The sequence below is a fragment of the Lepus europaeus genome, chromosome 23, assembly GCF_033115175.1.
Source record: "Lepus europaeus isolate LE1 chromosome 23, mLepTim1.pri, whole genome shotgun sequence".
Taxonomy (NCBI): domain Eukaryota; kingdom Metazoa; phylum Chordata; class Mammalia; order Lagomorpha; family Leporidae; genus Lepus; species Lepus europaeus.
The window spans coordinates 7,157,395-7,183,187 of record NC_084849.1 but is presented as its reverse complement, the minus strand read 5'-3'; the positions used below and the strand labels follow the sequence as shown (position 1 = coordinate 7,183,187).

Genomic DNA, 25,793 nt, shown 5'->3' with positions numbered 1-25,793 from the left:
CTTCCACCCCAACCTCTGACTCTTGAAAGTGAGACAGGAAGGAAGGAAGGAAGGAAGGCAGGAAGGGCCTGGCATCGTCGTGAACTGGATCAGAGGTGACGGCAACGGGATCAACGACAGGACAGGCTGCAATGAGCAGACACTTCAAAGTACCCAGCCAGCCGGGAAGGAAGGAGGCGCGCGATCACCGCCCACAAAGGAGCCAGAGCCTGAAACACGGCTGAGCTGCCCCAGGCCCGGCGAGGGGGCCTGAGCCGCTTTCATCCCGCAGGGAGCGCCTCCCATGGAGGGGCCGTCTCCAGCTGCGCTCACCGCAATGCACTGCCGCATGATGCAGCTCTGCTTCATCCGCCCGGGGCCCCCGAACTTCTTCATGTCCTTGCAGAAGTGGCACTCTCCACACTCGGTCCGCAGGCAGGCCTCGCACTTGCGGCATCGCGTCCGGCGCCGGCGAGCTCCTGCAGTCGTCCGGTTGGCGGCCAACTTCACCGCGGAGGCCGGGCCCAGCTTGCCCTTGGGCCGACCCACTGCCCGGTTCTGCAGGAGAAGACAGGGCGGGTGAGAAAGAGGTGCAGGGTGGCCTGACCCAGGAGAGGCTGTTGCAGACTGACCCATGGCCCCAGGAAGCTCACGTAAGTCCTACGGCCCCGTGCTCTGAACATGGCCTTATTTGGAGTCAGGGGCTTGAGGGAGGTAGTCAGGTTCAGTGAGGTCATTCAGGTGAACCCTGATCCAATTCTACTGTCCTCTGAGGGACAAAACCTGCACACAGAGACACACACACACAGAGGGAGGAGAAGGCCCTGTGACAGGAGTCTGCAAGCCAAGAAACGCCATGGCTGCTGGCAAACGTCAGAAGCTGGGGGAGGAAGGAAGGGTCCTTCCCAGGGACCTGCAGGGGAACACGGCTCCGCCAGACCTCATCTTGTCTGGGCTCCTGGCTTCCAGAACCCAGGGAACCCCTCCCTCTCCAGGCAGCTCTAGAAAACTGCTACCATGGGCACCCTGTCTCTGAGGCAGCACACCTGGCTCCAGACCCCTCCATGCAGAACTGGCCCTGACTGCCTCCCTGGCTTCCTCCTGCTTGTGGCCAGGCTGTGTCTCCCCAGAAAGGCTACTCGGGGCCACACAGTCGGCCTCTGTTCCCTCTGCTGGGAACGCCCCCTGGCCCACATCATTTGGCCAAGTTACGCATCCTGCAGGGCTGTGCACACACAGCTTCCTTCTGGAAGCCCTCCCTGTCCATGGTCCTCACCGCCCCGGCCCCATCACAGCCCACGACCACCCCGGCCCCATCAGCCCTCAATCACAAACGTCTGTTCTCATGTCGTCCTTCCTACAAGTTGGCAAAGGAGGCTGTCACCACAGGTCCGCTGCTGTTCTCTCTCCCAGATGGCCTGGCACAGAGGGCATGCTCAGCTCGCCAGACCCACCCCGGGGGATGGGAGAACAGCCCACTGGGCCCTGGTCTCCGAGAGCTCCCCTGAAAAGGCTCTAAGCGCTTCCTTCCTTGAGACTCAGAGAACAGACGGCAGGTGAGCAGAAAGCCACGCCAAATGCTAAACTGTGAGGGAGACACCCAGTGACATCCTGGTCACGAGCCCCAGAGCCTTGTGCAAACCCAGGATCCACTGCCAGAGGACACTGTCTTCCCCGTCTGATGTGGCGAAGGCGGAAACGGCCAAGACTGCACAGTTGGCCTTGTCCGAAGCATCTTTCTGAAGAGCATGGGTTTGCTGAGACCTGGTTCGTCCCTCTGTTTCAGGGGAGAAACCCAGCTCACCCTGAGGTCTGATCAGACTGGCTCTGGTGCTTCAAGGCCAACCAAACACCCTTCAGTGCACCGAGTCATAACTATAGTCACTTGTCACACCTGGAACCCCAAATAAACCCACTCTTATTAACTCAAGGGCCCAGAAGAGCTGCTATTAAGACTGTGACAGTGATGGGTGTCCTCTTTCCAAGAATCTCCGCACTACAGCACACACAACCCCCACTGACACCCAGGGGCCGCCCAAACCCTCCAGCCACATCAGGAAGAAACACAGTCCAACCCTCTCCACAAAACTGCCTCCTGAAGTCGTGGTCTCTGCACAGAGCAGGGACAAACCCCTCCCTGTTGAAAGCCACACCTAAGTCTCCAGACTTATTTTCTCAACTGCCTAAGGCATTCACAGAAGCTGCCAGGCCTGCCCCAAAGAGCAAAGGGAGACACTAACACAGTTCCACCACCCCAGCCAGTGCCCTGTCAGGAGAAAAGGCCAAGGAGGGCAGGGCTCGGGTTAAGAGAACACCCGGGGCCAGCACCATGCTCAATAGGCTAATCCTCCACCTGCGGCGCCAGCACCCCAGGTTCTAGTCCCAGTTGGGGCGCCAGATTCTGTCCCGGTTGCTCCTCTTCCAGTCCAGCTCTCTGCTGTGGCCTGGGAAAGCAGAAGATGGCTCAAGTCCCTGGGCCCCTGCGCCTATGTGGTATCAGATTGGCACAGCTCCAGCCATTGAGGCCATTTGGGGAGTGAACCAGCAGATGTTAGACCTCTCTCTCCGAATCTCTATAACTCTACCTTTCAAATAAATAAATAAATAAATCTTAAAAAAAAAAAAAGTGGGAATCATGGCAGGTGCCCTCTGAGCACTGTGACCAGGTGCCATGCTCGTCACTTCACATTTATTGCCTAATTCTCTTAATAATAACCCTGCAGACGAGGACACTAGAGGTTAAGTGCCTGCCCAAGGTCACAGGGACAGCAGAGGCAGTGTAGACTCCACTGTGCTCTGACCCTACAGGCTACAGTGGGTACACACGCACCACAGGGCAAGAGGCTCACAGAGGCTGCCAGAAACGCCACGGTCTGTGCCTCAGCTCACGCAGCGTGAAGAGTGCCAACAGGGGAGCAGAGAGGCTCTGGAAGTTCCTCCTCTCGTCATAGCCCTCATAAAGCATATGCACCCTGCTGCTACTGATTCCTCAAACTCCTGAGACACAGGCAGCCTGTCTCGAGTCGGGTGCACAGGGACAGTGCACAGACCACTCCAGGACACCACCAGAAGCTAAGGGCTCAAACTCAGCCCGCTGGAGCTGGAGATCCAAGACTGAGTCTTTGGTGAGCAACAGAAGAAACGCCAGGAGCCTGAAGGAGCATCAGGTATCAACAGCTAGCGAGTCCCACTGGCCTTGCTGGCCCGACGACTGTGTCAGGGAAGTAAACGGTTGGCCAGTCTGGCCCAATCACAAAGCTCATCTGTCACCATAAAGCAACAGGGAACACCGCGGCCCGCAATGCCAGCATCCCATATGGGCAATGGTTTGAGTTCCAGCTGCTCCACTTCCCAATCCAGCTCCCTACTAATGCACTTGGGAAAGCAGCGCAAGATGGCCCAAGTCCCTGGGCTCCTGCACCCATGTGGGAGACCTGGAAGAAGCTCCTGGCTTTGGCCTGGCACAGCCCTAGCCATTGTGGCCATTTGGGGAGTGAACCAGCAGAGGGAAGACTGATTGATTGATCAACCAATCGATAGATCTCTCTCTCTCTCCTTCTCTCTGTAACTCCACCTTTCAAATAAGTAAATATTTATGACTCCACCCAAAGGAACGCTTTTCCGACCTACAGAAAACAAATCTACCTGCACCCTGATGGCAGCTATGGCATCCTGCAAGGGCAGCATCCCGAGGAAAATCCACAGGTGAGAGACTTCAGAGGGTTCTGTGAAAAAAGCCCTACCAGGACCCTGAAGAACCAATCAGGAATGGTAGAATCACAGAGAATGGTGACCCAGAGGGGACAAAAAGAGTAACAAGGAAGGCCTACTTATTAGACACAGCCCTGACACTTTGCCATGATGCTCTGTCCTAGTACCTTTCAAGCACTACCCAAAGTTACAAACGCTGATTCTAAACTCCACTCGATCCCACTCCTGCCTTCAGCAAAGGGAACGATGCAGCTTCAGACATCCATTCCAACCCCAGGGCCACCTGTTGATTTTATCAGCCCAGGAGTCACACGCTCAGCTCCTTACACGAAAGGTGAGGGAATCTGGAACGCATGTGCACACAGCTTTTCCCTATCAGCAACTCGAAACATCTTACAGGAGACATTAGCACATTCATTCACCAACATTTCCTAAGTTCTTTCCGTCCACCAGACAACATCTTCCGGAAATTCACGGGTACTACCTCCTCAATCCATCATTTTGAAAATATTGGGAATTAAAACAACTTGGATGAGCCTAAATCAATGGAAAGCCATCCTGTGTTCATGGAATGTAACCTTTAATGTAGTTAGAACAGCTATACTCCCTAAAGTTAGCTACAGATCCCATGAACCCCAATCAAAATCCTACTGGCTATCTTCCAGAAATTGGCATACTGATTATGGGACCCACAACAGCCAAAAAAATTCAAGAAAACAGGCTGGTTCTGTGGCGTAGCGGGTAAAGCTGCTGCCTGCAGTACTGGCATCTCCTATGGATGCTGGTTTGAGTCCCGGATGGCTCCACTTCTGATCCAGCTCTCTGCTATGGCCTGGGAAGGCAGTGGAAGATGGCCCAAGTCCTTGGGTCCCTGTACTCATGTGGGAGACCTGGAAGAAGCTGTGGCCATTGTGGCCATCTGGGAGTAAATCAGCAGATGAAAGACCTCTCTCCCCCTCTGCCTCTCTAACTCTGCCTTTCAAATAAAATAAATCTTTTTAAAAAAAAGATTCAAGAAAATAAAGTAGAAGACTCACACTTCCTGATTTCAAAACTTACTAAAAGCTATGGCAAACAAGACAGGGTAGTACTGACTTAAAGACAAACATAGGAATCACTGGACTACAGAAGTCCAGAAATAAACTCTTATTTTTGACCCATGAATTTTTAGTAAGAGTACCAACACAGTGCAGTCAGGAGCGGTCTTTGCAACACATGGTGCTGCTGCAGACACACATCCATACCCAGGAGAATGAAGCAGACCCCTGCCTCACACCACAGAGTCACTAAAAACTGGATCAGCAATCTCAACACTGAGCTAAAACCATAAACCCTTAAAGAAAACACGGTGTGAACATCCATGAGGCTGGATTGGGCAACAGCTTCTTAGATATGCAATCAAAATCACAAGTGGCAAAAGGTAAATCAGAGCTCACCAAAATTAAAAACTTTTGTGCTTCAAAGGACACGCTGAGGTGAAAAAGCTCACAGAATGGGAGAAATTACCTGAAAGATCACTTGTCTAATAAGAGGTTAGAATCCAGAATATATAGAAAATTTTACAATTCAACAATAAAAAGACAAATATGCCAAGCTAAAAAAAAGCAAAAGAGATAAATGAGTATTTCTCCAATAAAGACATTTAACAAATGGCCAGCAAACATATCCAACACAAACCAAAACCCTGGACGTCAGCAGCTAGGAGAAGGAACGTGCACTGGGGACTCATTCCTCAACCCTCTTGTTCACAGTCACCCACCCACCTGCCCGCTCCGGGCCTCCTGGCTGTGTAGTACGTGGCTCCAGGGCTCAGCGCGGAGACAGGGATAAGTAAGCCGTGCTCCCTGCTCTCAAAGGCAGGAGAACGCAGTGCGACATGCGGATATCACAAGCCAGCTTTGCCTGAAGTGCTGACCAGTCTGTCCAATGTTTCTATCAACAATCTGTGAGGTAGGAATGACCACCATTTCCACTTGCAAATGAGGAAGCTGAGGCCCGGTGCTGCTCCATCATTTGCCTCCAGTCGTACTACCAACCAATGAGAAAGCTAAGACGTGAACCCAGGCGATGGCCCCAGGAGTGCTGACCCCAGAGAGCTGGCTGGAAGCACAGGACGTGACACGGGAGTTGGTAGTTAAGGTAGCCTTAGAGTGGGACGGATGACCTACAGGCCAAGGGTAGGGGTGGGGCTAGGGAGTAGATACTCTAGGCAAAAGCAGGAGTAAGAGAGAAAGATGGGAAACTCCATGACACCCACAAGGAACTAGCTCCCTGTGGCTGCAGGAAACAGCTCTGAGGCGGTAGAGCCTGCCCCTGCCCTCACAGGCAGGAGCCACAGGACTGTGTTCCTGCAGCAGAGTAGTGAGTGCCTATTTTTTGGGCAGTGGGCAAGACAAGAAAGGGAGATCAGCTGGAGATCCTGAAGGCAGGGGCAGCAGCAACAGAGGGTGCGGCAGGGAGGAGGCGATTTCGGAGATGTTTTGAAGGCAGACCGAGCAGCAGAAGAGCTGAGTGAGACTGGACTTGGAAACGCAGGCAGGAAGAATCTTGGAAGATGCCAAGGTTTCTGCCTTGAGCAGTGGAGGGGGCTTAGGAGAGGAATGAAAACAGTGATTCTGCTGTGTGGGATTTAGGGGACATCCAAGGAAGGTGTCCAGCCAGCAAACGAGACCAGAGCTAAGATCCACAACTGGGACTCAACACCACATAGGTGTAAGAGCTAGTGAAGTCCATGAGCTTGTCAGGAGGAAAGGACGGAGTGGACAAGAGCCTTTGGCCCAACGTGGAGAACATTCCGGGGCAGGCTGCAGAGCACCGCCCGTTGAGGACAGCTGGGGAGGTGGGCAACACAGCAGGGGGTCAGAGGGCCAGAGTCCCAACTGTCAAGAGAAGTCAGACAGACAGTGAGGCATGGCTGTGCATTCTGACTATGAAGGCAGTTCCAAGTTTCCCCCAAGCACCCCTTACAACAGCACACTGGCCCGTGGCCCCACAGGGCAGCCACACCGCTATGGCATTCCACTTCCTTATGCAGCCATGGCTCTCAACATGGTGTCTGTCCCCACATCTTCCAGCATGAAAACCTATATTTTACCAGGGGCCCAGGCCCCTGAACACACCCCTAGGGATTCAACGGAGGGCTCTAGTTTCTTTATGCACCTAGGGCAGGAGCATGGTACCCAGAGGATGGAGGGCTCAAAAATGAGTGGAAAGCTAAGGATGCCCCAAGTGCACATGGGCACAAGTCACAAAACTGTGTGTATTTTCAGGAAGGCTGAGCGGTCCCCCCTGTTAAAACTTCACCACTTGGGGGCCGGCACTGTGGCACAACTGGTTAAAGCCCTGGCCTGCAGCAGCTCCATTCCATATGGGCATCGGTGTTTAGTCCCGGCTGCTCCACTTCCAATCCAGCTCCCTGTTAATGTGCTTGGGAAAGCAGCAGAAGATGGCCTAAGTCCTTAGGCTCCTGCACCCACATGGGAGACCCACAAGAAGCTCCTGGCTGCGGATCGGCTCAGCTCCAGCTGTTGCGGCCATTTGGGGAGTGAACCAGCAGATGGAAGACCTCTCTCTCTCTCTCTCTTTCAAATAAATGAAGTAAGTCTTTAAAAAACAACAACAACAAAAACTTCACCACTTAATAAACCGTGGTGGGTAACACAATGGTCGTGACCACATTAGTTTCTGATTTTCTAAGTTTCTAATGATGATTATTATTTTCAATAATAAACTGCAGACATTGGATAGAAAAAAAAAAAGTAGGGCATATTTTCACTTCAGGGATTCCCCACCAAGGTAGGCCAGTGCTCGCTAACAGTGCTCCTTTAAGAGGCACCCCCAAACTGGAAAGCAAAGCTTAAGAAGTTTCTGGCACCTTCTAGACTGAAGAAGCAAATAAAGTCCCAGGCAAGGTGCAGACCAGTGAGGAACAAGCACAGCTCCCCTGCCAACACCTCACCCTCTCACTGCTGTCCTGTGGGCCCAGGGCTGCACCCAGGGGGCGCTGCGAGGTGCACAGACCTTTAAAGGAGAGTAGTCTAAAGCTCTTGAGGAGGGCTGGGGGAGAGGTGGGGGCTCCGCCCAGCTGCAGGGTGGACTGCAGGAACCCCCCAGTGGGGGCCTCATCCTTGGGGTCCTTGCAGCCACAGGTGGGCAAGCAGACCTGCACATCCACACTCTCTGACTTGTACCTCCCTCCTCAGAAGGGCCTTTCTTTCTGCACGGATGGGGCTCAGAGAAGAGCCAGGCCTAGCTCCCGCCAGCCTGAGCTTCCAGTCCCCAGCCCCAGTTGCCTCGAGGTCTTCGGAGGAAGCCACTCTACTCAGGCCCAAGAAATCCTTGGGCTGAGACCAGGGGCGGCAGGGGTGAGAGGCAGAGGGGGCGGAGCTCACAGGATACCTGAGCTGACTGCCAACTTCTCTACTGGGACACTGGGGCTGGGTTTAGGTGCATTGAGGGAGATGACAGCTGAGTGAGGAGAAAAAGAAAATCTCCTTAACGTGAACATTTCAACCTCCAGAGAACTTCAGCTGCTAGCACTGCACAGGTGCTGCAACTGGGCTGCCCAACCAGGAGGAAAAAGACCTGGCTACAGGCAGCACAGGTCCTGCCTCTGCGGAAGTCGCTCGCAGGAGTGGCAGAACCCAAAAACGTGGCGTTAAACCCACAGACATCTAAGCCTTGTCCCTGCAGTGTCAAAGATGGTGCCTACCACAGGTAACGGGGACCTCAAGCCCGGAACAGCAGAGCCCAGGTGCCAGGGAACACCAACACCCAGTGGACGTCCCGCTGTCCTGGAAATGAAAACCCTTCGCAGGACTGGGCAGACCCAAGGTTCAAACCAGCAGCTGAGGTGTGGACGAGGTAACCAGGACTCCAGAGTCATCCGCACTCCGCTCTGGCTTGAGTTCCAAGCCAACGCTCCTTGGATGGGCCCTGGGTCGACCGAATCCGAAAGACCAGGGGATCCGGGCAGCCGAGGGGACGCGTCTGAAAAATGTGCTTCGAAACTGAGGAACAGCAAAGACCCAACGTCTCTGTCAACCAAAACCACTTAATGATGCCTGCGAGGCGACGGGAACTGCGCATGTCCCCCACTTCCTCAATTACGCCTGCCGGGGTGGGGGAGAAAGTTCCCACATTTCGGCTCGCACATCCCTAAACATCATATTCCACTGAGGAAACGCACCGGGATTATAAATAAGCATCTCCCGTCCGCAGCCCGCCCCGCGCCCACGCGGTAACACAACCCGGCCCACCGCGAGCTCCCCCGACAGGTCCACCTGGCCCGCGCCGCGCTACGAACGTTAGTTATCCTGCAGGTCACAGCCGGTAAAACCCCAACTTTCCTTCCTCCTCCGCTCCTCCACGCGAACCTGCCCGGAGTGCGTTCACGCCGTAAGCACACCCAGGGCTTTGTTTTACACGCGGATTTCTGCCCCCCGGGCCCCCACAGGGGTCCCTCTCCTGCTAAAGCCAACCGAGGCCAAGCCCTGCCATCCGGGGTCACGGCTTCCTCCGCGCCGCCTCCCGGGCGCGCTCGCCCGGGTTCCGGATGGCCCGCGCCGGCCGCGGCTCGCACCCCTTCCTGTCTCCGTCTGCCCACGGCCGGCGGCGGGCGGCGAGCGCGCGGCGCCCAGACAAAAGCTCGGGCCGTCGGGCCCACGGGCCGCGGGCGTCTGCCAGCCCGGAGGCCGAGGGTCCCGGCGCAACTTTGCGAACAGAGAGGGAAGGAGGCGTCGCGCCCGCGGCTCCCGGTGCTCCCGGTGCGCGTGTGGGCCGCGGGCGAGGGCGCCGCGCGCCCCGCGGCCGCCCGCAACTTGCCCGCGGGCCGTGGCCCGCGCCCGGCAGGCCGCCCGACGGCGAGGCCCGGCGGCCCACATTGTCCCCGCGGCGCCCGGCAGCCCCCCGCGCGCACGCCCGCCCGCACACGCCCCCTGCCCGGGCCGGCTGGAGCGGCCGCCGGCCTGCCGCTCTCCTCCGCGCCCTGCTCGGGCCCGGCCCTGGCGGCCCCGCCGGCGGCGGCTGCAAAACTTTCTCCTCATCGCGGCGGCGTCGCGGCCGCCCTCGGCGCGTCAGGCGGGCGGTCGGGAGGTCGGGCGGCCGGTCCCTCCCTCGGCCCCACCCCGGGCCGCCGACCTGGTCCGGCTCGGATTCATAGTCGTCGTCCTCGGCGCTCACGGACATGGCCATGGCTCATGGTGGGCCCAGGCTCGCGCGCGCTGACATGGCTGGAGCGGCGCCGCCGCCGCCGCCGCCCGCCCGGAGCAGGCTCGGCTCGCCCCGGCTCGGGCTCGGGCTCGGGCTCGGGCTCGGGCTCGGGCTCCCGCTGCCGCGAGGAGGGAGCCGCGCCGCGCGCCTCGCACGCCCGCGCGGGAGGGGGCGGGGAGGGGCCGGCGGGGGAGGGCCGGGGCGCTCATGCATATGCATGAGGCGAGCCAGGAAGGGGCTGGCCCCCCGGGCGGGCGGGCCAATGGCGCGGCCGCGGTGCTCGGGCCGCACACAAAGGGAGCCCGGCCTGCGGTGACACGGGGGCGGGCCCGCCGAGGGCGGCCCCTCGCGGCCGGCGCGCGGGGACTGGGGCTGCGTGGGGGCGTGCCCCGCGCCCCGCCCGGCCCGGCCCGGCCCGCGCGCCGCGGGATGCACATGGGTGGCTGCACGCCGCCGCCGCTGCAACAGGAAACGCACGCCCGCCGTGGGGTGGGGTCTTTTGTGTAGTTCTGCACAAAACGCCCCGCACGCGACGCTGGCCTCGGGTGCCTGCGTCCCCCCGGGTTTGCACATGCTGCGGGACCAGCGGCACCTGACGCCCGCCCTCCGGCCTGCGGAGGATCCGGGGCCTCCGTTGCCCCGCAAGCAGGCGGCTGGGCTGGGCCGGCGCTGCCCCGTCAGCCGCCCTCGGGTTTGCCTTTCCAGGCGTCAAACGTGGGGCGATGCAGGCAGGAGTTCCACGGGAGCCGCCTGCCACGGGGACTGTCAGAGCGCACGCCCTGGACTCTGCCCCGGGGTGGCCGTCCTGCGCTCCGGGAGCGGAACCACCCTTCCCGCGGTGCCCCGGGAATCCCTCAGCCCCGGCTGACAGTGCCGCAGCCCCCAAGCAGTCCGGGGAGGTGTGGGTTTCCCAGTTCTTAAACTGTTCCTAACGCTTCCTCCAAAAACAGCCCACTCCTGCGGAACACCGTGGCTGGAAATCCACACTGATCTTCATCCCCAAAGGGAAGAAGGAAAGAGAAGTCTCCCGGACGTTTACACCTTTGCTCTGGGGAAGAAGAAAAAAAAAAGCCACAAAGCCATAGTTGACTCCAGCCAAGGAGCAGGACCCTCAGCTGTGCCTGCTCAGTAGCTCCATGGATAAAATTGGAAGGGTTTACAGGAGGGATAGGTAAAGAGATCAGGGCTTTCCCAAGAATAAGCCCATTAGCTGTGAAACCAGGTGACCAGTCATCTAACTCTTACTCACGTCCACAGGGAGAGCCCGAGGCACAGGCAGGCGGACTGGGGCCTGGGGCTGCCAGGGAAGATGGACTGTGTGGTGGAGACCTTATAAACAAAGCCTGGGGACAGGGTTGGGGGTTCTGGCAGAGAACTGGGCGCAGGGCAAGCAGCAGGGATGCCATCCCCTTTACGAGACGTCCGTGTGGACTTGAAACACCTGCTGACGCATCGCGGGAAAATAACACAGCAGACGAGCTCTTACTGAACCAGCTGTCCTGAGCTTCCTTCCTGCCCTGGTATATTTTTCACAATCCACTCAAGGTTTGAAAAATACAAGCAAAAAAATACCACCACCACCACCACCCCAGCACCGCCACTTCATTCCATGGACCGAGGGTCCCTGCTCCTGAACAGCTACCTTGCTGTATCTGACCAGTCCAGACGCCAGGAACACAGAGAAAGGGGCTGATAAACTGCTAATCACGCTTTCACTTCCTTGTAGCTGGTCGGACCGGTGACACCGTGCACCACCAGAAGCCTGTAAGGAGGACTTCTACTCCCCAAACGAATCAATGGACAGGGGCCTGTTTACTGGGGTCGTGGGGGCTGATTTCCTTGGAGGGCTCGCAAAATCTCACGTCTGTATTGAACGCATGGTTCTCAATCATCAAGGCGCAAAGGAGAGAAAGGGACAGTGTGGTCAAAGGCAGGTTGCTGCTGACAGGAACACCCTTCTTCCCACTGCAGAGCCAGAAGGGGCCACATTTCACAGGTGAGCACTTAGAGGCCCGAGGGGAATTCCAAAGTCAACTCTGCCCCGGCTCTCTTGTAGAACCCCATGGAGAGAGAGCTCCCTCCAGGGGTCTGGCAGTGACGCACAGACATGAGCTCATCCTTCAGGCAGCTGGGAGGTTTGTGCTATTGTTCACCCATTTTGCAGAAATGAAACAGGCGTACTGCAGCCAGGAAGCGAAAGGACCTGCAGACGGCCCCGCAGGCAATGGGAGCCTGGGCTATCAGCCATCCCCGCCCCAATGCCTCGTGCCAAAGAGAGGATGCCAAGTACGACTGGTGTCGTGACCCAAGTCAGAAACCCAACTGTCCTTGACCAGATTCTGTAATTCTGCGTCCTGGGATCAGTGGTTTTGACGGCCAGGCTGCCATCCGGTCAAAGGCTGACGGTGGACCCAGGAAGGTGCCAGCGGAGGGTCCTCCTCAAGCGCCAAGCAGGCTCCTGCCAGTCGGCATCCTAACACCTCTCACATTGCAGAAGAGCCTCCTACTGCCTCTCCTTCCCTCACTCAAGTGTCCTTCAGTGAGCTGGTGCACACAATTACCCAACATCTGTTTTGTATTGATCGTGCGCCTGGCTGTGAATAAAACACACATTATGCCACCCCGTGCCCGGGAGAACTGCCACCTTAAGATGTCATTAACACTGCCCCTTCAGCCGGCCCGTTCTCCCACGTGTCCTCACCGTTGAGTGACCCTAAGAACAGAACATTCTCCCGGCCACACTTGGCCAAGACTTCACTTCCGTTCTTAGAAAGAGCTCCCCAAAGCCGATGCCACCCAGGCAGCTGGTGCTTGCCCTGAGCCAGGAGGATCCAGAACTTTCACCACGTGGTGAAGGAATAAACAAAAACAGATGGAAGCCAAGTCCTCTGCGGTCATAGTCGTCACCTACTTCCCTGCTTCCTCTCTGAGTGTCATTTAGTTTTCTGCTCTCTTATCAGATCGTGAGACCTCAGGAATGACCCCCAACTGCCAAGAGGTTTGTACCCAGACTCAGCCTTGTCCCAGGCTGGGAACAGGCAATGTGATAAGGGGGAGGGGGGACAATGCCTAAAAGGCAGGGGCCGTATGTAAATGGAATACAGGGCGGCAGAAGCACCTGTGTGTGTGTGTCAGTGTGGTAAGACTCACTACTGAGTTTACAAAGCAAGGTACAGTAGGGCATACACAAAACATACGGTTTTATATTAAACACACATCTGTAAACATGTGTGTTCTGTCGACCCGTATTTCACATATCGGTAAGTATGGCAGGAAACCTGGAAAAGCCAAAGTGACTCAGATGAAGAAAGAATTAGGGTAATGAGTGACGGAAGGGCCAGGATTGAGTCACAGTTAAACGGGATTGTAGTCTCTCTGTAATTCTTTTATTACTTTTAATAATTTATATATTCACGACTTCTTTCTAATGCTAGAATTAATAAAGTCAAAAAAGCCATCATCAAGGTTTATCCATTATTCTCCTCGATTCTTCTCATCAGAAAGGGAGGAAAGCAGAAAACAACTCCATCTGGGTCTCTCACGTGGGTGGCAGGAACCCAGATACTTGGCCCGGCACCTGCTGCCTGCTGGATTGGAAGCACAGAGGCCATTTAACCTGCTGAGCCACAATGGCCAAGTTATGTTAGGTAAACCTTACCTTGATAAAAAGCATATACCTCTCTCTATCAATGAGGGGGCTTCAAAAAGTTCATGGAAAAATGGAATTAAAAGAGAAATTTATTTTTATGCAAAATATTTTGAAGTCCATATGTAGTTTTTTCACAGGAGTCATTTCCATGAACCCTGAAGGCCAGAAGGCCCCTCTCATGCTATAGGTCCCGCCCCGCCCCCCCCAAGACTTAAGTCACCAGCTCTTCTTTTTTTTGACAGGCAGAGTGGATAGTGAGAGAGAGAGAGAGACAGAGAGAAAGGTCTTCCTTTTTGCTGTTGGTTCACCCTCCAATGGCCACCACGGCCAGCGCATCATGTTGATCCGAAGCCAGGAGCCAGGTGCTTCTCTCCTGGTCTCCCATGCAGGTGCAGGGCCCAAGCACTTGGGCCATCCTCCACTGCCTTCCCGGGCCATAGCAGAGAGCTGGCCTGGAAGAGGGGCAACCGGGATAGAATCCGGCGCCCCGACGGGGACTAGAACCCGGTGTGCTGGCGCCGCAAGGCGGAGGATTAGCCTGTTAAGCCACAGCGCCGGCCACCAGCTCTGTCTTCTGTGGTTAGCTTAGCTGGTCAAAACCTGGGGATGAGGAGCCTGCCCTCCTCCCCAGCCCCATGCCAGGAACTTCTTTGCTGGGGGCCCGGGGGCACCTCTCCCTGTGGCTCTGTCTTCACTGAAGAGTAACCTCAGTTCCTGTTCTTGGAGCCTAGTCTGGTTAGAAAAGGAAGGCCCTGAACCCTGGGACCCGTGGAAGCCAAACAGGAGAGTGGAAGGGACCTCTGAAAGGAGCTGCTAGCAGTCACCGTTGGGGGTCTGAGAGCCCTCGGTCAGGAGGGGGAGGGAGGGTACACCTGGTTGCCTGCCCTCCCACTCTGGCTCCGACTCTGCCCCCCTCCCCCCCTTCCTCTAGCTGCTGCCATGGGCCCTGCTTTATTTATTGCTTGCTTTCTTCTTTAAAACTGGCTCTTTGCCGGCACTGTGGTACAGTGGGTTAACGCCCTGGCCTGTAGTGCCGGCATCCCATATGGGTACCGGTTCAAGACCCAACTGTTCCACTTTCGATCCAGCTCTCTGCTCTGGCCTAGGAAAGCAGTAGAAAATGGTCCAATTCCTTGGGCCCCTGTACCCACATAGGAAACCCAGAAGAAGCTCCTAGCTTCTGGCTTCAGATTGGCACAGCTCCGGCCATTGCAGACAATTGGGGAGTGAACCATCAGATGGAAGACCTCTCTCTCTATCTCTCTGCCTCTCCTCTCTCTGTGTAACTCTAACTTTCAAATAAATAAGTAAATCTTTAAAAAAAAAAAAAAATGGCTCTAGTGGGCCCATTTGCCTCTCAGCTCCAAGCAGGGCAAGCCTGTGACAGAACTCATCTGCCCCCGTGAAGCAGGCTTTAAGACAATGCTTTGGAGGCCGGCGCCACGGCTCAACAGGCTAATCCTCCGCCTGCAGCACCGGCACACCGGGTTCTAGTCCTGGTCGGGGCACCAGATTCTGTCCCGGTTGCCCCTCTTCCAGTCCAACTCTCTGCTGTGGCCCGGGAAGGCAGTGGAGGATGGCCCAAGTGTTTGGGCCCTGCACCCACATGGGAGACCAGGAGAAGCACCTGTCTCCTGATCAGCGCGGTGCAGTGGCCATTGGAGGGTGAACCAATGGCAAAGGAAGACCTTTCTCTCTGTCTCTCTCTCTCACTGTCCACTCTGCCTGTCAAAAAAAAAAAAAAAAAAAAGACAATGCCTTGGGGCCCAGTGCTGGGATCCCATATGGGATTCTCTGCTGCTCCACTTCAGATCCAGCTCCCTGCTAACACACCTGGGAAACCAGCGGAGGATGGCTCAAGTGCTTGGGTTCCTGCCACCTATGTGCCTATGTGGGAAACCAGGAAGAAGCTCCTGGCTTTCTTTCTTTCCTTTCTTCCTTTCCTTTCCTTTATCTCTCTGTAATTCTGTCTTTCAAATAAATACATTTTTAAAAGACAATGCTTTAGGGCAGGCATTTGGCCCACCCACTTCGGATACCCGCATGTGATATCACAGTGCCTGGACTTGAGTCCCAGCTTTGCTTCTCTGGAAGGCAGCAAGCGATGGCTCAGGCTGCTGGGTCCCTGCTACCCATGTGAAAGACCTGGATTGAGTTCCGAGCTCCTAGTTTCGGCCTGGCCTAGCTTCAACTGTTTGCAGACATTTGGGGGAGTGAACCAGCAGATCTCTCTGCCTTTCAAATAAAATAAGTAAAATAAAAATAATTAAGAATAAAGCCTTGGTTGGAAAAAGGAAAGAATTGAGCCTGCTTGCTTTTCAGGAGGAAGTGGACAGAGCCGCCCAAGTGGGGAGAGGAAACTTTCAGAAGAAGACAGCTGCCTCCCAGCAGAGCCACGAGAACTGTGGAACAGGAAAGCATGACTGACAAGTGTCGAAACCATCCGTGAACGGTTGGGGGAGCAGGGGACCCCCGACTCTCTGGAAGAATCAGAGAAGAACACTAACTGAAGAATGCCATCACCTTGAACAACTAGGCTATTTATTTCACTCTAACCAAATCTTTGGGTCTGGCTTCCAGATTACAGAAATTATGAGAATAAAGAACAAGCTAAGTGACACCCCAAGGATGCATGAAGGCAGTGGGCAGGATTTCTACAAATCAACATCCTCAGAAAAGCCAAGACTAAGAGAGAATTAAGAATGGATTCCAGGAGAAGCACCTGGCTCCTGGCTCCTGGCTTCGGATCAGCGCAATGCGCCGGCCGCAGCGGCCATTGGAGGGTGAACCAGCAGCAAAAAGGAAGACCTTTCTCTCTGTCTCTCTCTCTCACTGTCCACTCTGCCTGTCAATAAATAAATAAATAAATAAATAAATAAATAAATAAAAGAATGGATTCAATGTGTGCGCCTGGACTGGATCCTGGTCTGGACAAAGCAGCTGAAAAGGAAACGTTTGGGCGGCAGGCAGGACGCAGGGACCGTACTTGTTCTTAGGTGTAATAACGGTGTTTTGGCTACGCAGAAAATATTCTTCCTTTTTCAGAATGTAAATCTGAGTTTAAAATAAAGTGAGTTAAAAAGAAAGGACACCCGTCACCTCAAGACAGCTGTATCCGGAACACACAAACGGAAAATCACAAGTGTTGGCAAGGATGAGCAGCATCAACCCTTGTGCTCCTGGAACACAGGACAGCGCAGCCAGAGCGTGCCTTCGGAGCAGGGTTTAGGTGCCTCTTGGGGAGGCCGGTGCTGTGAGGTAGCGGGTAAAGCCACTGCCTGTAATGCTAGCATTCCATATGGGCACTGGTTTGAGTCCTGGCTGCTCCACTTCTGACCCAGCTCTCTGCTATGGCCTGGGAAAGCAGTAGAAGATGGCTCAAGGCCATGGGCCCCCTACACTCGCGTGGGAGAACCAGAAGAGGCTCCTGGCTTTGGATCAGCATAGCTCCGGCTGTTGTGGCCAACTGGGGAGTGAATCAGCAGTTGGAAGACCTCTCTCTCTCTCTCTCTCTCTCTCCCTCTGCATCCCATATCTGAAAGCCCAGATCTAGTCACAGTTCCTCCACTTCCTATCCAGCTCCCTGCTAATGTACCCTGCAAGGCAGCAAGTGATGGCCCAAGTGCTTGGGTCCCTGCCACCCATGTAGGTGACACGGATGGAATTCCTGGGTCCTGGTTTCAGCCTGGCCTAGCCCTGGGATTTAAAGGCATTTGCAGAGTAAAAAAACAGCAAACAGAAGATCTCTGTCTCTCTTTCAAATAAAATGAAAATAAAATAAATAAAACATTTCTGAAAACAGTACAGACCCTACAGAATATGGTTTGATAGCTCCTAAAAACACTGAACACTGAATTACCTTATGACCTAGCAAGTCCACCTCTGGGTGTGCACTTTTTAAAATATGGGATGCTGGCATTGCAGGCGGCAGCTTTACCTGCTACAACACATTGCCAGCTCCTGGACGTACACTTTTTTTTTTTTTTTCCAAAAGATTTATTCATTTATTTGAAAGGCAGAGTTCCAGAGAAGCAGAAGCAGAGAGAGAGGTCTTCCATCCACTGGTTCACTCCCCAAATGACCACAATGGCTGGAGCTGGGCCGATCCGAAGCCAGGAGCCAGGAGCTTCATCCAGGTCTCCCACATGGGTGCAGGGACCTGAGGACTTGGACCATCTTCTACTGCTTTCCCAGGCCATAGCAAAGAGCTGGATTGGAAGTGGAGCACAGTGATCCACTTCCACTGGCGCCCATATGGGATGCCAGCAAAGCAGGCAGTGGCTTTACCTGCCATGCCACAGAACCAGCCCCCAAAATATTCCTTTTAAAGAGAAACCCACTGTCCACTGAGAGATGAAAGGACAAAAATGTGGTCTATCCAAACAACAGAAGGTTACCCAGCTTTAACAAGGAAATCCTGACTCGTGCAACAGGGCTGAGCCTGGGGGGCATTATCCTGATGAACAAGCCAGTCCCGAGGACAGACTGCCGGACTCCACTCAGAGGAGGGCCCAGCAGTCAGATTCCAGAGACAAGGGCTGAGGCGGGGAGACAGTGAGGAGTTAGTGTTTAACAGGAATCGCCTGGGGAGGACACAAAGTTCTGGAAACGGATAGTGGTGTTGGTACAGCGGGAACGCACCAAACGTCATTACTGACTGACTTACCTAAACATTCTTAAACGCTCCATTTTATGCTTTGTGCATTTTAACACAGCTTTTAAAAGTGTGATAAAAATAAGTAATAATTTTAAAATATAAGAGACAGCACACAGGCCTCCTTTCCACATCCCTCCTGTGATCTTGACTCATAAAAATAATCTTTTTTTTACCCTTTTACAGTAAAGTTTAAAAATGATCATTAAAACTATAGTAGTAAAACATTCCTAACCAATGGGTTGACAAAGATATAAAACAAAATTTGACAATGAAAATAGAATCTAAATGTTCAAAAAAAACCCTTTTTCTTCTTGTGAGTGAGATGATCTCCAAACCCTTCTAGGAGCTTTGCTGTGTTGTGAGCGACATGGGGGGTGGGGTGGGGAGGATCCACTCAGAGCAGATTTTGCTGTAGCTTTCACTTCTCACCTACTTTCTTGAGTTTTTTTTTTTTTTTTTTTTTTTTTAAGAATTTATTTCTTTGAAAGAACAACAGAGACAGAGAGATTTTCCATCTACTGGTTCACTCCCCAAATGGCCACAACACCCAGGGTTGGGCCAGGCCTGAAACTCCATCGTCTCCCACACTGGGCCACCTTCTACTGTTCTCCCAGGCGCATTAGCAGGAGGCTAAATTGGAAGCGGAACAACCAGGACTTGAACTGGCACTGCGATATGGGATGCCCGTGTCACAAGAAGCAGCTTAACCTGCTTGTGACACAATACCATCCCCTTGTTTTTACATATTTATTTATTTATTTCCATTTTATTTAAAAGGCAGAGAGACAGATGGAGAAAGATCTTCCATCCACTGGTGCACTCCCTAACACGGCTGGGGCTGGGCCAGGCAGAAGTCAAGAGTCTGAAACTCAATCCAGGTCTCCCATGTGGGTGGACCCTTGTACCACCAAGTACTTGTGTCATCACCTGTTCCCCCCGGGGTGTGCATAACAGGAAGCTGGATGGGAAGCAGAGGACCAGGGACTCCGTTAGGAGATGTGGGCTTGCCAAGTAGTGACTTAACCACTAGGCCACACCTACCTTCTCTGAGTATAATTAAAGTTCCCCTCATCCCATAAAACGCACTTACCCTCCCCAACTTTAGCACATGAAGCAAAATTAAACAATGTTTCACCCATCTTCAAACAATCTCACCCTTTTTCTTGAGACCGCCTAAATTTGAAGGATGGATTATCTGACATCATTTGGTTGAATGCACACATCTCCCTTTCTAACAAAGCCAAATTAGAGAAAGAGGGAAAATTAAAAAAAAAAAAAAAAAGGAAAAGAAAAGAACATGCCAACTTATAACAGTGTCAATGATCCCTTCTTTCAGATGGGAAACAAGATGATGGCACTTGATGACAAGAAAAGTCTAGAGAATTCGCCATTGCTGCAGAAATAAAACCGTGATGACGGCCAGCCGTGACAGAGGGCGCCCGCCTGGCTTGCTAATTACCCCACCAAAGGCAAGGGCCCTCCGCAGCCCAGTTGCTTTCCAGGAATTTGTCTTCAGAATTATTAACACAGACAGCAGGGCAGGTTGTCAGCCTGAAAAAGAAATCCTTGGCTGCAGGCTTTAATTACAGGTTATTTCCGCTGAATGCCGTCTTAAAGTCGTTCTAAAATGATAGAAACAGTGGCTGAAGAACTCTGGGTAAGAGCTTTCTCAGTCCAGCGGGACAAAGTGGGAGCCTCAATCTGAGGGGCAGAAGGGTTGAGGGGAGATCAAAGAATTGTCCACAGCCTTCTCCCAATTAGTACTCTCAGCAGCTGGCTGGGGCAAGGCCACAAAGGGGAGGGGGGGGGGAGGGAGGCAGTCACCAGGGAGGACTCAGAAGCATTTTAGGGGGGCAGGTGAAAGAGAACAAAGAGATGACACTGGTCAGATGCAACCTCATCTTCCAGAAGCTGGGCCAGAGGGGAGGCGCGGGAGGGAGAAGAGAACTGGGGAGAGCCATGGCGAGGCCGGCAAAGCTACGGAGACCTCGGAGCAGCCTGGCTCCCTGATGGTCGGAGCTTAATGGATTTTGGGATTTTGGATTGGGGATGCGCCACCTGTGTTTGTTATGGATTCTTTGCCACGGAATTCATGGCCAGGAATACTACGCAGCACTTTAGCACAACACGCAGGGGGCCGCTCCGCACAGCAAAATCACCCCCTCCCAAAGTACAAACATCTGAGAACTGGGTCACTGAACTGACCATGAAGACACAGAGGCGCAGAAGGAAGGTGCGAGCGCTGCTTGTTCGGCCTCAGCTGTAAACTCAAAGTTTTCACCATGCTGCTCTTGTGCTCAACCAAAAATGATCTCCAAAAGCAATGCTGGAGCTACTCCCCTGTCCTGCCTGGCTCTCATGCACATTGTGAATCTAGAAACTTCTACCCTCTGGCTTCCCAGTTCACTACCAGGAGGTAATGAGGGGTTTAATGGGATCCTAACCATCATGCCCTCCAGCAAGGACAAGGTAAGGTGAAGGTACTTCAAACCGATCATGGAAAATAGGAATTAAAAAGTGAGTTAATTCTGAAGCAAAAACTTTTTGAAATCCATGCAGAGTTTTTTTGTTTTTGTTTTTGTTTTTTTTTTTAAATTTATTTGACAGGTAGAGTCATAGACAGTAAGAGAGAGAGACAGAGAGAAAGGTCTTCCTTCAGGTGGATCACTCCCCAAATGGCTGCTATGGCCAGAGCTATGCCAACCCGAAGCTAGCAGCCAGGTGTTTCTCCTGGTCTCCCATGGGGTGCAGGGCCCAAGCACTTGGGCCATCCTCCACTGCACTCCCGGGCCACAGCAGAGAGCTGGCCTGGAAGAGGAGCAACTGGGACTAGAACCTGGCGCCCATATGGGATGCCGGTGCCGCAGGTGGAAGATCAACCAAGTGAGCCACGACGCCGGCCCCCATGCAGAGTTTTTAAACAGCATGTGTTTTCAAAACTAACTTATCTATTTTAAAAAGTAAAGTTTCATTTATTCATTTGAAAGCAAAGTGACAGAGACACACAGAGAACTATTCCATCTGCTGGTTGACTCCCCCAAAAGGCTGCAATGGCCCACGCTAGGCCAAGCCAAATCCAGGAGCCAGGATCCAGAAACGGCATCTGGGTCTCACACATGGGTGCGTGGGCCTCTTCCACTGCTTTCCCAGGTGCATTAACAGGGAGCTGGATGGGAAGTCGAGCAGCAGGGACTTGAACTGGCACTGCTGTATGTGATGCTGGTGTCCCAGGAGGCTTAACCCTCTGGGCCACAACAGTGACCCCTAAACTTATCTTCTATTTCCCATGAACTTTTTGAAGCACCTGTGGTTCAGTTCACTCACTAACTGATTTGGAATTGGAGGCCAGGGTAAAGCAGCCCGAGATCGAGGTCCCAGGGCAGCTCTTGCTAAATTCTCTGGTGCTGAGGTCAGAAAATACTCTGCTTGGAGCAAGGCCCATCTTTGGTGGGTCTTCTCGTACTCCCAAGAACCTGCCCACTCCACAGGAGACTCCGCACTCGTGAAGGCCCCTGGGCTGCGGCTCCAGGGCCTCCTCACTGCAGCTGCCCTCCTGGGGGCTTGGAAGAACTGGACTCTCCTCACCCTTGACCTTTGACACCCTCCCTCTGGAAGGCCTAAGGCTTCTTTGGTGTAGGGGAGTGAGCAGGGGATAAGAGAGGAGCTTTTCCTGTCGTTATTAATCCATCTCCGTTTTTTGATTGGCTCAGAGGATCATGCATGTCCACGGGTATAGTGTGACACTGCAGGAAGCTGCCTGACACCAATCAGATCAGGGTCACTGGCACAACCACACCTGAGAAGCAGCCTCAAAGCCAGCACCGTGCTCGTGCAGCCACAGCTATTTCAAGGAAATGAAGCCACTCAGGCCCTGGGCTCCGCACAGGCAAATCGTAATTCAGGAGCAGGAAGTGTCTCTGAGCCATTCAGCCCCTCCCCGCTCCCTGCTGCCCGTCCTGTGACTCTGATTTCTTTTTTTATTTTTTAATTTTTTGACAGGCAGAGTTAGACAGTGAGAGAGAGAAACAGACAGACCGACAGACAGACCGACAGACAGACAGAAAGAAAGAAAAGTCTTCCTTTTTCCGTTGGTTCACCCCCCAAGTGGCCGCTGCGGCCAGTGCATTGTGCCGATCCGAAGCCAGGAGCCAGGTGCTTCTCCTGTCTCCCATGGGGTGCAGGGCCCAAGCACTTGGGCCATCCTCCACTGCACTCCTGGGCCATAGCAGAGAGCTGGACTGGAAGAGGAGCAACTGTGACTAGAACCCGGTGTGCCAGAGCCGCAGGCGGAGGATTAGCCAAGTGAGCCGCAGCGCCGGCCATGACTCCAATTTCAATCCACAGCATCACCAGCCTTCTGGGTGGGCAGATTCAGGTCATTGTTTGCTCACAAATCATAAGTCTGAAAAATTCTACCAACTCCATTGATTGGCGGCCTACCACATAGGGATTTTACAGCAACATGCAAGAAGGCACTAGCAGCCCCTCCTACCGAGCTTTAGCCTAAGATCCCAAAGCTAGTCAGTGACACAGCCAGCATTCAACCCGCTGACCCCAAAGCACTTCCTGGTCATGCATGAGAATGACCCGGAAGCTTTTAGAAAGTGCAGCTTCCCTAACCTATGGAATCCTGGTGCCTGGGGCAGAGATCAGGAAGTTGTATTTTTCTAACAAGTGCCCCAAGAGAAGCTGATGCGCCCCGCCCCCGCCCCAGCCCCTAGACTAGACGGCACTGCCTCCCTGGGGAAGGACGGCCCCAGCGGGTGACAGTAAGGGGAAGCCACGGTCACCCTCACCAGGCTCCTCCTCCTCGACCTCACAGCACCAGCTTAATCACTGGGGGCTGGCAGAGTCTGAGACAGGACGCACTGGCGCCCCTCTCACTGAATGGCGTGCCTGTGCCAGGGACAGGCTGCGAGTCCCTCAGGCGGGGCCCCAAGCTGGCCAGGTCTCCCAAATCTATCTAACCATCGGCAGAGTGAGGGGCGACGGGGACACTGGGCATGTGTGTTCTGTGGCCCTCCGAAGGGGGCTGCCCCCACCCTCTGCACTCGTTCTGGCTCTCTGCTCCGACACTTGAGAACAAATGCCAAGAATTGAGAGTCAAGTACCTGTCTGGTCACAGAGAGGACGGATTAAGAAGCAGAGGCATCAACAGGCTTGACGGCCGGGACAGCCGGGGCACAGTCCCCACTCCTGAGCTGCCTCCTTCGGGGAGGGTCTGGCAAGCTGGCCGGTGGCAGCGTCTGGTGAGCAGAAGGTCAGCTCACTAAGAGAAGAAGCTGACCTTCTGATCGCTAATAATGCCACGGTCAGAGACAGGCCCTTAAGTAAGCTCAGTTCCCTCGTCTTGCTTCTAAGGTCACAGACAGGCCCTCCAAATCCTGCCAACCTGGTCATAAAAGGAAGTAGCCAGAGTGTAGACAGATCAAAACAAATCCAGCACCACTCGTGGAAACAGCCAATCGGGTGACCTCTGGCGGATGGAGACCCGGTAGCATCTTGCGTTTGACGGACAGCGCATCACAAATGACCTCACAGCGCCTAATCAGTTCCAGAGATGGGCTTTGTTCTCCTGGAGGCAAGGTGGAAGATCAAAGCCTTTCTTGCTAATCATCATTTAGCATTAATTACTTGCTAAGTAACCAAATCCCGCTCCCGACCTTGCACCCTGACAGCCTCAGCGAGCGCCCTTGATCTTTCAACCCAACCTGCATCCAATTGGGAGGAAGCCGACTGCGAACCTGGGAACCGGGAGACCTCGGGCGGCCCAGGCAGTCAGCCGTTGTTACCTCTTCCTTTTCTGTTAACTTTTTAACCCCATCAGTCAGGAAATGCATAGACACAGCACAGGCCTCCCCTCCCCCTGCCTGCTGCCACATCTCTCCAGATTACTGACAGAGGCAGGCAGATCTGGGGGCAGCCGCCTCCCCGGCTGCAAGCTGTGTGACCCAGGGAAGACCGGCGTGCCGCTCTGAGCCCGCGGTTTCCTGGACCATGGGCAGGATGCTGTCCACAACCCAGCCTCATGGGGATGTAGATGAGTTTATTTGGGTGCAGAAACAACTGGACCACCATACATATTTATTTTCTTTTTTTTTTTTTTTTTTTTGGCCTGGCAGAGTGGATAGTGAGAGAGAGAGACAGAGAGAAAGGTCTTCCTTTGCCGTTGCCAATGGCCGCCGCGGCTGGCGCTGATCCGATGGCAGGAGCCAGGTGCTTCTCCTGGTCTCCCATGCGGGTGCAGGGCCCAAGCACTTGGGCCATCCTCCACTGCACTCCCTGGCCACAGCAGAGAGCTGGCCTGGAAGAGGGGCAACCGGGACAGAATCCGACACCCCGACCGGGAGTAGAATCCAGTGTGCCGGCGCCACAAGGCAGAGGATTAGCCTATTGAGCCTCGGCACTGGCCCCACCATACATATTTCTTTGCAATATGCACCCTACCCACTGGACTTTCCTGGAAGCCCCTCACATAAGCCCAAGACAGAGGTCTTAGAAGAAACCAACCCGGTCTACACCCTGATCTCGGACTTCTGGTTTCCCGAACGGTGGGGAAATCAATCTCTGCTGTTTGAGGCACTTGTGTAAGTACCCTGCTAAGGCAGCTCTAGAAAATTAATGTAGTACTTCAAATGCATTTTAGAAAACATAACTAAATTGAAAAGAAAAAGACTGCACTTGGCACACCTATAATAAAAAAGACAGATGATCGGCACTGGCAGGGACGTGGCGCAGCGCCGTGGGGATGGGAACCAGTGCAGCCGTCAGCAATCCCCTGCCTAGTCTGCACACCAGAGACAGAAAAACGCAGTTTCCCAAAGGGGCAGGCATCTGCCAGCGCAGCTGAGACACCGCTTGGGATATCCACGTCCCACTCCAGGGCGCCTGGGACTGAGTTCCCCCTCTGCTTCCTCCCCAGCACCGCGGGGGCAGCAGGGAATGGCTCAAGAACTTGGGTCCCTGCTGTCCATGGCGGGAGACCCAGATGGAGTTCCAGGCTCCTGGCTTCAGGGACCCAGCCCCTGCAGGCATTTGGGGAGGGACGCAGCACTTGGACGTTCTTGTCTCTTTGCCTTTCAAACAAACCAACCAATTTCTTTACAAGAAGACCTGTGAGTGAATGTGTCTGTTGGTGGCTGTCTGAGCTGCCCCACCCCCGGGCTGCCGTGAATGCTGACTTATGTGTGCAGCAGGTGTGCGACTCAGCGGCTGAGGTGTCCATGTCCCCCCGCAGAGTGCCCGGGCTCCAGCCGCGGCTCCGGCTTCAGGCTGACAGAGCAGCAGTGAGATGCTGAGCTGCTGGGGCTCCTCCCACCCACATGGGAGGCCTGGATTGAGTTCCCAGCTCCCATCTTCAGCTCAGCCCAGTCCCAGCTGCTGTGGACATATGGGCAGTGACTAGCAGATGGGCGCCCTCTCTCTCAGATCAATACATGAAAGATCTAAAATGACTCATGTGGAAACAACCCAGCTGCCTTTCGGTATGGGACGGAATATTACTCAGCCACAGACAAGAATGAAGCGTGGTACAGCCGGGATGGAGCTTAAAAACACCACTCTGGGGCAGGCGCTCGGCACAGGGGT

At 54.2% G+C, this 25,793-nt stretch overlaps 1 protein-coding gene across 9 annotated transcripts in view; it reads right to left on the bottom strand.

Moving 5' to 3' along the window:
• KDM2B (lysine demethylase 2B) overlaps positions 1-25,793 on the bottom strand; it is a 167,037-nt gene that overhangs the window by 19,845 nt on the left and 121,399 nt on the right. For all 9 annotated transcript variants that reach the window (XR_009864875.1, XM_062182126.1, XM_062182127.1 and 6 more), the window contains one exon: positions 313-537. Coding sequence is in view for 8 of the 9 variants with exons in the window: in XM_062182126.1 (XP_062038110.1) it covers positions 313-537 (225 nt within the window). In the remaining variant the exon portion in view is untranslated. The remainder of the gene's footprint in view (positions 1-312; positions 538-25,793) is intronic.